The following is a 12,989-nucleotide window of genomic DNA, read 5'->3' as shown; positions in this document are numbered from 1 at the left end:
TTTGGACGTGAATGACTTTGCAGCACAGAATGAAACACTATCGCTGCAGCCGGAAAGAGCTTTCTGGGAAATATAAGAAGCTGACTACTTTTCTAGAAAGCAGTTTACAGAATGAGCAGAGAGACAAACGATGTTTGTATAGACACATGCATGAAAGAGAACACCAATATTTAAAGGCCCAATCATGGTTTTGTTTTTGTCATAGAACATATACGTATACAGTCCATTTATGCGTTTTATACTTGAGGAGTTAGAGTAAAAAAAATAAAATATTTTTTTAATTGAAAATAGATTCCTGTTATTTTCTGTTTTTCTGTTGGAGACCGAGCTGGCGGACAAAAGAGTCTCAGGTAGCCACATCTCATTCTAGTCTTGAACATTACTGTCATGCAATGGGACTAGCAAAAATAATTGGAGGCAAATGCTGTATTTGACAAGCAAGACATTATTTATTTATAAAATATATACAGTAGAAATTACTCCTTTCAGAAAGATAAAGATTTTATGTACAGACAGAGACCTCTGTCTAATCTACAAAAATATTTGAAATCAATCAGGCAGCGATGGCGAGCAGAAATATTTTGGGACTATTTGGTTGGAATTCACAATCTTTAAAGAAGGACTTGGCAACCGTAAGTTAAGGTGCAGAAAGATCAATTAGAGACTACATTTTTGTAAAAAAAAAGAAAAAGAAATGTCTTCATATGCACTGGTAACATTTAGTGTAGCTGTTGTGACAGAGTTTCATACCCACCTAAAAAAATACAACTTGGTTTGACAACACCGAGAGCCCACTTCAGGTCAAGTTTAACGATAAGCAATATGGATCCAAACAGGAGTTTTGCAACAAACTCCACCCCATATGACCACATAAAGGTTTGCTCCATTTCCCTTTCACATTTGTGAATTTTATAAAAGAGGGACTTATTATAAGGCAGTTGTACTGTATTGGATTCCAACTGATTTTTACTGCACATGTACCAAATTAACAACTGTTTACTGAAGTATTATAAATAGTAACAAAGAATGGTCTCTGTCACCTACATTCAAAATTAAAGACACTTGTGTTCAAACCCAGTGACAAAGCTCTTGATATATGTTCAACTACCAAGATCTATATTTTGATATATTTCACCAGCAGTAGTGATCCAAAAATAAATATTAAGTTATAATGGTTACAAATCAACATTTACAAGATGGATGCTTGAGGACCATTGTCAATATGGCATGACGACTCCTGCCACATACCACTGTTTTCTGCCTTTTGAGCTCTTCAGTCCTCAAACTCAGCAGCATAAAGCACTTGCTGGAACTTCATCCGCACCTCCATCCTCTTTTTAATGGTGAGCCTCTTCAGTGAGGGCAGAAGACTAAGCAGAAACAGTTCATCTTCATCTCTGAGGTTGGTAAGGGCATCTACAGAACGTATGTCAGTTTCTGTGGTTGTTTGCCTTTTGCGTTTAAGAGAGACTAACATATCCTGATGGTTGGTTGGACAGGACTCCGTAAGAGAGAAACTAGTACTAACGACTGGCAGTGAACCGTGATGCAACTTCTCCTCTTTATCTCGCTCTTTCTCCACTTCATCTGCTCTCCTAGCTGCCTGTGTGACATGGAAACAGCATATTGGCTGTTTAAAACAGACAACAACAACACACTGATAACAAGCTTCAATTTCTTGGGTGACCACAGCCAAAAACATCAAAGTCCCTCATAGGACTGTTTTATATTGTTTAAAATGATATGCAATACATGTATTGTGAAGAAGTGTGTGGGATTCAGAAGGCTCTCTTTTGAACCAGTTTTTGGTTTGTCCATCCTGAACTACTGTTGAAACATGGCAGTGCAATACGGAGGACATGGTGGAAGAGGACCATGCAGATATGAAGAGCTCATTGTAAGGTAGTGAAAACACACACAAATTGTGTCTATTGTTATTCTCCTGGTAAACCCTCCTATATCCTAAACACTCCGCACCTTTCAATTTTGACATCCTAGAATATCTCATTCAGCCTCAAAAATCCCGTATCTGTGACGTTGCAATAATTCACATCTGATCTTGTGGGTTTTGAAGTTTACCTGCGCGCCACCAACTGCTTATATTTTGAAAAACGAAGGGCGGATATTGTGAGAGGCAGCTGTCAGTAATGACGGGACTGGATATTTTCATTCATTTAGTTTGCAAAATAAAAAACACATAGTTGCTGATATGTAGTTGTGTATATATATCGTCGGCAAGGAGTCGAGCTAACTATACCGGGAGAGTCATTCCCTTGTAACAGATAGATAAATGGCACTGGCTGTGTTTCCATCAGCTTCACTGGGGGGAAAACTGTTAGCTGATAACTGTTGAGCTCATGTTAATATAAAATACATATAACTTCATGACAGACCGAGACACGCACCTCCTCGAGGTCCCCCATGACCCTCTCTACTCTGGGCTTGACATGGGCGCTGAGCCAGGCCATCTGGTTGAACAGAACCGGCACATGCCTCTCCACCGGGTCCTCGTAGTCCAGCAGGGAGAGCTTTCTGGTGACCACTCGCTTCTTCGCTTTGCAGAACTTGTCGCGTAGATTTTTCCATTTAAGCTTCACTTCTTCCTCCGGCTTTCCCATCGCGTCGGCGATTTCTTTCCACGACAGATGCCCTTTCATGTTGTCTTTGTAGTCCCGTCGCGACTGGTCGTACAGATTCGGGTGTTCGCGTATCAAGTCGGCCAGCTTCTTCTCCAGGGTGTTCATTTTGATTTCTGTCGACTTCACCGCGAAGTCCCGTCGTCGGCAGACAACGACCTGTGTTCGTTTCTCTCGGCGGGGCGGAAGTACGAAGCTTCACGTATTCAAAATAAAAGTTGAATAAATGATCACACTGGAAATGGGAATGGGAGTTAAATGGTATGCCTATTTCGCATTTTGTTGTTTTAGTTCACAATAGTTGCTTCTATATAAAGCAGCAGCAGCTGCACGTGGATTCAGACAGAAAACAAACAGTGAAAATATTAGGTGTGCAGTAGCAGTGCTGTAACATGGACATGGTGGTACTAATACTACAGTTAAAAGACAAATGAAGATTCCTTATGGTCCAACAAGAGACGATCAAATGAGCTGAAAATACAAAGCAAACACACAAATAGCTTGAAAGCATTTCTGTTAACTATTTAAAGTCATTAAATTTTACGTACACATACATTTTAATTTTACAAACCTGTGTGCAACATACAGTTTTTACTTGTTACCACATGTCTAATTGTAAATGTCTATGTTAAAAATGGGCATCACTAACCTTCAAATGATAGGCCTATGACTCCTACCAGTGACTGTTATTCAGTGTATTTCCTGTCTGCCTGCACTAGATGGCGGATTTGCTCTTTTCTTTTTACCACCTCTGTTTTAATGTCACTGAACAGCTGAAACGATTTAATGTCAGTTCAGTTCAGTTCAGTTCAATTCAAAAAGCTTTACAACCAAAAAAGTTTCAAAAACAATCTTGTTAAAGCATTAAAATACAGTTTCTCCAAATATTTGGACAGTAAAAAATAACAGAATTAAGATTGATGTATATTAGTCTACTAGTCATATAAACAAGTATATCCTATGAACATATTTGTGTGTGTGTGTGTGTGTGTGTGTGTGTGTGTGCGTGCGTGCGTGCGTGCGTGCGTGCGTGTGTGTGTGTGTTTTTGTCATTCACTGTGTTGATATAAATTGGGTTCCAATATCTGCCCCGTCTCTTCTCCGATGAGTATTTTTAATTCTGAAAGATTATTAATCTCTTTAAAAATCTGAAATTACAGAGTCAAACACGTTAAACTAAATGTTGCTTGATTTATCGAATGTCTTTCATAATAGTAGGAAGTATATCTCCATCTCAACCTCACCTGTCGAACAGCGATCACATTTTCTGTTTTCTTTTGATTCCATCTTCCTTTTTCAATTTCTGCATTTGGTCTTGGACAGTGTGGAGATATTCTGCCGATTTACATTGTCTGTTTAGAGCTAGATAAAATCATTTATCTACTTTGGCTTTCAGTTTTTTCAATTTGCAATAGGTTTCTTTGCATTGCATTATAATTATATTGGTGTTTGGAAAGTAGTGTTGTTGTGACATTGGTCAGAGTGTGTGTGAGAGGAGGCAGTTAGTCTCAGCACAAACTGACATGCAGGACTCTTTTCTGGGCTCAGTTCTTGGGTTTGGAGGGCTTTGATATGGATGGTGTCCCGGAGGCTTAATTTAAGGTGATAAAAAAACTTTCAGTGCTCTCTTTTAAATGCTTATTAGCTTATTAGCAGTGGGAATCTGTCTAGTTCTGCTGAAGTCAATAAACCAGAATCCCTTGGTTCTCTAAGCTTTTTACCGCCCTAAATATGAAAATAATTCAAACTGACATCTCATTTGAAAACACAACTAAAGGACAAGAAATGATATATGTATCTGGGTTCTTCTTGTACATAATGTTCTGGAGATGACAATTATTTTTTTGTTCTTTTCCTCTCTGTTTCTTTTGGGTTTGAAAATGTTTTTATTTGTGCTACTGGAACTGTGTTGTGGTAAACGCACACCAGGAAGGCTGCTTATGATACAAACTTCATAATTAACATGATTTATATCAGGTGGTGGATTACTTTTGAAGTGCTTGTTTTGTAAACATAAAGCAAATTTCATTGAAAAAAACCTGTTATTATTGTAAATAATTAGAGTAGTGTGCCTTTTATTCCGTTTTGTAAGCTGCTGTTAAGAATGCCCCGATCACTTATTTTACCTAGATTTATATTTCTGTTTCAATAACCACAAATGTGAAAGCTAACATGAAAACATATGCTGTGCTGACCCTCAATCTCATTTAGATATTTACGCAGCCTGTTAGATTCATTTGGATGTTTTGGTGTGGGACAATGTGATTATCAAAGGCCAGCATTTAAAAGAAGGCTAATTTAAATCAGTTTAAATGGTAAACACATCAAGACTCCAGCCAGGTGCGATGAATACTGACACCAGAGCATCAGATTTCATTTACATGTGAAGGCGACGATGCCGAGTTGTGATAAATCAAACATCTCAGTCTAAGTGTCACCTGGGAGACTCCTGGTGTGGGACAGTACAGATTACAGGGACAGCACATTGGATAACACCAATTACCAGGACATCAGTTATTATCAAATGGATGTCACATGATTGCACACAAGGTTACAGTGACTATTATAGCATAACTGTCTAGACTACCTACATAGGTCCCACATGAGGTGACAGCATGCCATTACTAGGATCCAGAATGTGAAGCCACCTTCATTTAAAAGGACAACACAGATTATAGAGACAGGACCAGTGATACTTACCAGTTTTATTCCATTCAGCTGATCAACATGGGGAGTTGTTGTTCTTGTTGGTACAAAAACAAGTCAAGACAAATAGTTTAAAAATCCATTGTTTAAAAATCCATTGTTTAAAAATGCAGATGGGGCGCAAATCTTTCCAGTTTATCAGTTTACAGATGTTACATTATGTAAACCAATTCAAAATGTGCTTTTCCACTTTGATTTAGACTTTTGGCAGTTTCAAGCAGCCAAACCAACTAATACACAGACGTTTTCAACTGATCAACATCTCCCTCTGAGACTGACTGCAGCAGACTCCCGGTCAAGCAAGAGTCCATTTGGCAGAGTCAGCAAATGAAAGCTGCATGATCTCTGTTTGTCAGGTGAACAGACAAAAGAGTGTTTAGGAGCAAGTGCCAGTTTGTAAAAGTATAGACTGCTGCACACGAGCCCTCCTTTTTAAAAGAGGGTCCACCAGTCTTGTTTACACTTCATATAATATGCATCTTTTATCACAATGTAATATGATGCAATAATATGATGTTGACTGATGCTCGCAGTCAAGAGGCACAAAGTTGACTGCAAAACAAACTCACAGCAACAAAGTTTCTAAAGTGCTAATATGTGTGCAAACAGTTACCTAGAGGGAGCCAAAGGACTCTCAACCACACAATCATCTGACGGCAGCACAGAGTTGCAGAGTTTCCAGCGAGGTTAGTGATGGTATCATGTTCACATTATAGGCACTCACTTGAAAATCTCGAATGTATCCATTTTGCACGAGCTTTTCACAAATAAAGCTGTTGAATTTATATCAAAGATGTACCTTATCGTCTCTGGCAGACAGTTGCATTTAGATTTGCACCAAAGAAACAGTTTCATCTGTCTTTGGGACCTTCGCTCCACCGCATCCTGAGGGGAGTTGTTGTGCCTCAGCTCTCTGCCTGCCAGGCGGTCGAGGAATTTGACCCACTGACCCTCTGGTCACGAGGTCATTTTTACGAACATTTGGCTACTGTCCTCCACAAATGTTTATATTCTGTACTCTGCTGTTTGCGTGTTTGTCCTTAATGCCCCGCTGAAGTATCCTGTTGCATGGCAAACACAAAGGTTTCCACTAAGTTTAAAACAACAAAGCATTACTGTAATCAAAGAGTGTATTCACTAAGTCTGCCACTATGTTGACAAAAATGTATTTGTTTTCATAATGCTGTTTATTTGATGTGTTTTCTTGCCTTCAGTGGGTGACACAACATCTCACATCATCTAGATACACACCCGCTCTCAACTACACACACACACACACACACACACACACACACACACACACACACACACACATCCTCAGCAGTGAGAGTGACACATTTATCTTAAAGGAGGAGGGAGACCAGAGCAAGATACACTCCTAAAAACAGACACCAGTCAGGTAGTCAGAAATAAATCTGTGTGAGTGTCAGTGTTAGGCCCGACACTCTGAGCCAGCATGAGCCAGATGATGTAAATCAGGGAAGAGTATAAAGCCAGTATATTTCAATGAGCAGTTTAATACTTAATAGTGCTTGTTGTCAAGTAAACACAGTCGTATTATCATCCTTGTCTCGACTTGATAATCTTCATATCTGGTGTGAAGGAGAGACATTTTCCAACCCAAGTCATCCTCTTATATATGTGTGTCAATATGTGTGTGTGTGTGTGTGTGTGGGTTGTTGCGGAGCAGCTCTTTCCCAGACCAGTGATAAGTGTCACCTCAGTGGGGGCTTTAACACCTGGGTTGGTGTAAAGGTGGGGTGAGGGGGTGGGGGGCATGAGACGTCTGGGATTCACACCTTACTGACATAGGAGATGATCCTGTAATTAACCTTCTAATGCGCGCACACACACACACACACACACACGCACACACGCACACACACACACACACACACACACACACACACACACACACACACACACACAGCCGTACAAGATATCGATAAGCACAATAAAGAGATAAGTAATAGATTACAGAAAAATCTAGATGCGATATATTTTATTTATCTTTCAAACATCACGCAGGAACTTCTCCTTTGTGCAGCATTCATTAAAATTCCAACATCAGAAATGTCATTATTGGCAGGTAGCGTTGTGCAAGTTATGCTGTCATCAGTTTTACAGAAAAAACACGTGAATTTCACATGTACAAAAACTCGTGACCACATGACGCACGTGATTGTGCACGTGAAACGTGGTTTTGGAACATTTTTCATGGTGTAATGTGTGAAGCCCATATAGATTCCCATGTGAAAACTTTTCCACATATTTTCCCCATGTTATCATATTTTGCAACATGTGGTAAACATGTGTCTTTCATGTGATCACATGTATCCTGTGTGGAAAACATGCAACATATCTGTAAGGGCAACCTGGAAGACAACGATCCTGTTACAATCTGCTGTTTTTTTTGCACTAAAAATGTTGTTCTTTTACAGAACACTCATATTTTGGATGTCAGAGTGTCCTTAAATGCACCAGCAGGGGGGAAAAATAGTTGCAGACATCTTGCATTAGGGATCTATCCTCCTTCATTCTGTGTCACTGTCTGGGTATTGTGTTGCATCGAAAGGTTTGCACTACCACACAGTGACTAAGAACATCTGAATGAAAAAAATTTCCCCTCGGGGATTAATAAAGTAAATACCTACCTACCTATCTGCTTTCAGGGATTAATACATTTATCTAAATTGTGGTTTTGTTTTTGTCTTTTCAATGAAGACTCTGTAGCTACATTCCCACACTCTAATACCGGTTTTGTTTGCTGCATTGCACATATGAGCTGTTGCACTATTTACTATTGCCACACACTGTTTATACTGTACAATTGTAATGGTACAGTTGCACACCTAGGTCACATATTCAATCGCTGCTGTACCTATAATTTTTTACAGAATATACGAAGGAAGTTGCAAATTTAATCACATTGTACTTGTAAATGACAATGGAGAGGAGTTTTTCTGATGGTGCCATGCCTGAGAATGTAACTTTTAAATTGAGAAATGGGACTATATACACTGCTCAAAAAAATAAAGGGAACATTTAAACAACACAATGTAACTCCAAGTCAATCACACTTCTGGGAAATCAACCTGTCCAGTTAGGAAGCAACACTGATTGTGAATCAATTTCACCTGCTGTTGTGCAGCATGATGAGAGGCAATTATCAAGACAACCCCTCTAAAGGAACAGTTCTGCAGGTGGTGACCACAGACCATTTCTCTGTCCTCATCCTTTCTGGATGATTTTTGGTCACTTTTGCATTTTGCCAGTGCCCTCACCACTAGAGGTAGCATGAGGCGGTGTCTACAACCCACAGAAGTTGCTCAGGTAGTGCAGCTCATCCAGGATGGCACATCAATGCACGCTGTGGCAAGAAGGTTTGCTGTGTCTGTCAGCACAGTGTCAAGAACACGGAGGACATACCAGGAGACAGGCCGGTACACCAGGAGACATGGAGGGGGCCGTAGGAGGACAACAACCCAGCAGCAGGACTGCTATATGCTCCTTTGTGCAAGGAGGAACAGGAGGAGCACTGCCAGAGCCCTACAAAATGCCCTCCAGCAGGCCACTAATGTGCATGTTTCTGCTCAAACTGTCAGAAACAGACTCCATGAGGGTGGTACGAGGGCCCGACGTCCACAAGTGGGGCCTGTGCTTACAGCCCAGCACCGTGCAGGGCGATTGGCATTTGCCAGAGAACACCAAGATTGGCAGCTTCGCCATCGGCGCCCTGTGCTCTTCACGGATGAGAGCAGGTTCACACTGAGCACACGTGACAGACGTGACAGAGTCTGGAGACGCCGTGGAGAACGTTCTGCTGCCTGCAACATCCTCCAGTGTGACAGCGGTGGGTCAGCGATGGTCTGGGGAGGCATTTCTTTGGAGGGCCGCACAGCCCTCCGTGTGCTAGCCAGAGGTACCGGGATGAGATTCTCAGACCCATTGTAAGACCATATGCTGGTGCAGTGGGCCCTGGGTTCCTTCTGATGCATGACAATGCTAGGCCTCATGTGGCTGGAGTGTGTCAGCAGTTCCTGCATGATGAAGGCATCGATGCTATGGACCGGCCTGCCCGTTCCCCAGACCTGAATCCAATCCAGCACATCTGGGACATCGTGTCTCGTTCCATCCACCGACGCCACGTTGCACCACAGACTGTCCAGGAGTTGACTGATGCTTTGATCCAGGTCTGGGAGGAGATCCCTCAGGAGAACATCTGTCATCTCATCAGGAGCATGCCTAGGCGTTGTAGGGAGTGCATACAGGCACGTGGAGACCACACACACTACTGAGCCTCATTTGGACTTGTCTTGAGGAATTTTCACAGAAGTTGGATCAGCCTGTGATCTGATTTTTCCACTTTTATTTTGAGTATGATTCTGAATCCAGACCTCCATGGGATAATGATTTTGATTTCTATTGATCATTCTTATGTTATTTTGTTCTCAACACATTCCACTATGTAATGAATAAATATTTTCAACTGGAATATTTCATTCATTGAGATCTAGGATGTGTTGTTTAAGTGTTCCCTTTATTTTTTTTTTAGCAGTACTTTGAGAGATGGATTGTCCAGATCAAGTAGTTTCAAATGTATTCAAGTGGATTTTTTTAATGGGCTAAAAACAAGGAAAAGAAAAAAAGAAAAAAAAAAAGAAATTCTGCTTTCACTGTCACAGGTGCCACTATTTGTGACGTTTTCTGTAGAGCAGTTGTTATAATGTTGATTAATTTATGTTTTAAGATATATTTTTCAACCTACTAACCTTTCCGCAACATGCACACATGCCCACTTAGCTAGCCACCTGTATCATTAGATTAAGACTTGCAGCTGTGTGCACAAGGACAGAGGAGTTTATGTGTATATTTTACAGGCTTCATAAAGCTACTTATACTTTGAAGGACATCTTTTGTTTATCCAGCAATAAATTCAGTCTTGACATCGGCCAAAACAACAAATTGGCTTGCTTGCACAACACATTATTTCACCTATAAAATATAACATTTTATAATATAATAATAAACATGTCTGATAATGATTGACACATCATAAGAAAAGGCCTAAGTCAAGTTAAACTGCCAAAAGTTGCTCCCACTTTGTCCCAATATTCTCCACTGGTCTCCACATCCACACAGATTTTGTTATATTATAGTTGACAGGATATCATCTCCACAAGACCTGCTCACCCAACCAGACCATTTACAAACCAGGGTGAAAACACCGCACCAATTAAACACCAGCAAATAATGGAAATTATCAGGTAAGAAGTAAAAAAGGTAAACACTCAAAACTTGAAATTGTCTTTTTGTTATGTTCAGATTCCATTTTATTTCAACTTGATGCAATAAAAGTATAGTTTTGTGTTAGTATTTTCTTTATTTTGTTTTTATTTTGTTGTGCTTTCATGTGAACAAAGCCTTATTATTCATCTGAAAGAACTTTCAGACACACACACACACACACACACACACACACACACACACACACACACACACACACACACACACACACACACACACACACTCTTCCTTTCGGTGGATACATGCTAAAGAGAGACTGGGACTCATTTGTACTATTTAAGGCTTCTGTGAGACTTCTTTCTGCCTTTCCTGTGCCTTGCCCTGTATCTTACTCATCTTCTGGGTGTGAGTATTGTCAGTAATTTTAACTCTCTCATTAACTCTAGATCACTTGAGCCTTTTCACACAAAACCTCTTGCACTCACACTCATTATGCTGATAACATAGATACAGTCTAGGAATGAGGAAAACAGTTAAATCTCAATTATCACTTCTACTGTGTATCGAAACAACACAACTCACAAGTCCCTTCCCCATGATATATTTTTCTTTGTTCTGATGTCAAGTGAATAATGTTGATCAAACACTACCAGTGATTTCTGAGCTGTTGCACTAAGACCATTAATCAAATAATTAAGCCTTGCAAACCTTCTGACGACATACAGATCAATTGTTACGTTTGCAACGCTCCATTGTCGGGTGTGAAAACATCATCGCAATGTCAGCTGCGATCGATCTATCGATCTATCTATCTATCTATCTATGTCCCAAGGGGACATTTTTTCGCTACAGCAGCATTTATAGATACAGGAAAGCAATAAAATAACAGTAAAAAAATATTAAATATAAAAATGCACAGTATATACAATAAAATAGAATAAAATAAAATAGAATAATTACATTGAATTAAAACTAACTAAACAATAGTGCAAAGTTTTTTTGTTTTTTTTTATATTTAAACAAACAACAAGAAGGTTTTTTTGGTGTTGTGGTACACAACAAACAAACACTAAAAAGAGAAAAAAGCAAGTAACAATACAAAGTGATAAAAATGCAAACAATACTAAAGACAGCTGGCATATGAAACCAAAATGGCGGATTTTTAAAGCTGCTTGTGTGTGTGTGTGTGTGTGTGTGTGTGTGTGTGTGTGTGTGTGTATGTGTGTGTGTGTGTGTGTGTGTTTGTCAGTCCTATGGCTAAAGGGAAGTGTCTGTGCTTATCAAAGAGCAGGATGAGCTGACATGTACTGTACCTGCTGAGGAGCTACCAGCTTCTTTACTGGGCTGTTACCCCCCACCACCAAGATGACCTGGCAGGTTGCACCCTCACCAGTCAAATCTTGACACACTCTCCCTCACACATTTCTTTTTTTCAAGACGATCAAAGAGTTTCCAGTAAGGCATTTACAGCCGTGACTGTGATTTACACAGAGGAAGACGCCACGGTGGTGTGACAGACTTAAAGGCCTGCTTTCCCATTTTGTCACTGCTCAGTTCAGTAATGTTTGACAGGGTGGTCTGTTTCAGTAAGATGTTTGCTTCGCAAACCAACTAGCTTGAACTGCTGCCATGTGGATTGACTGGCAAAAAAAACTTTTAAAACTTCAACTTCAGATAACAGAAAGTTATCCCAAGAGAAAGTCAGCATTGAGCTAATTTCTTCTCGGTTTGTATCAGATCTGTCTCTAAAGTTTAAGTGTATACGTCATGTGCTGATTATTTATTCACACATTCATCTTAAATCTACATTGTGTTGACTGATTTGTGTATCAAAAGCTCAACACATGTTACTAAGTGGATCCAAAAAAAAAGCACTTGTTGCTCACAGTTTGGCAGAAACAGGATGGAAACTGGCTGTATGCTGTATTTCTTGTAGTAGCAAATAATGTGTGTTTAAGTTGAAAAGGAATAATAACCTGCAGAGTAAAGGGAGAAAATAGTTACAAGATACTAGAATACATAACTACAGTCTGCTGCGATCTTTTGGAGAATAAGTGCTTTAGACAAGCTGTAGATCAAAGTACATTTGTGAAGTAATCATCTCACAGGAGGACGAGTGTCCCTGCATTGAGCTCTGGGATTTCCGTGTTATCCTGATCTTTGACCATGACCCCCCATCCTCACCTCCCTAACGTGCCTGCTTGTTAACCTGAGCGTCATGCATGTGACCCATCAGCACTTCAGAGGAAGTCCCAACAGAAAGTCATCTGTGGAGGCTTAAACCGTTACTGAAAGACAGAGTGATATGAATGAGAGTGACGGAGAGGAAGAAAGTGAGGCACAGACTCAGTGTCATGATTCATGCATTAACACATGAATACCACTGAGGAGTGGAACAGG

At 40.1% G+C, this 12,989-nt stretch overlaps 1 protein-coding gene across 1 annotated transcript; it reads right to left on the bottom strand.

Annotated features, from left to right (window-relative positions):
* Window positions 1–447: 447 nt before the first annotated feature.
* On the bottom strand, window positions 448–2,802 carry LOC138213072 (transcription factor Adf-1-like). Its single transcript, XM_069173917.1, has 2 exons — window positions 2,406–2,802; window positions 448–1,603 (listed from the first exon to the last, which is right to left on the bottom strand). Exons 1-2 carry the CDS (start codon window positions 2,742–2,744, stop codon window positions 1,274–1,276), a joined length of 669 nt encoding a protein of 222 aa, XP_069030018.1. The 5' UTR covers window positions 2,745–2,802; the 3' UTR covers window positions 448–1,273.
* Between the last annotated feature and the right edge of the window lie 10,187 nt (window positions 2,803–12,989).

This window comes from Embiotoca jacksoni, unplaced genomic scaffold (genome assembly GCF_022577435.1).
Source record: "Embiotoca jacksoni isolate LCO1_2020_lvr unplaced genomic scaffold, fEmbJac1.0.p SCAF_6, whole genome shotgun sequence".
Lineage (NCBI taxonomy): Eukaryota > Metazoa > Chordata > Actinopteri > Embiotocidae > Embiotoca > Embiotoca jacksoni.
This window is presented reverse-complemented; position numbering and strand designations above follow the sequence as displayed.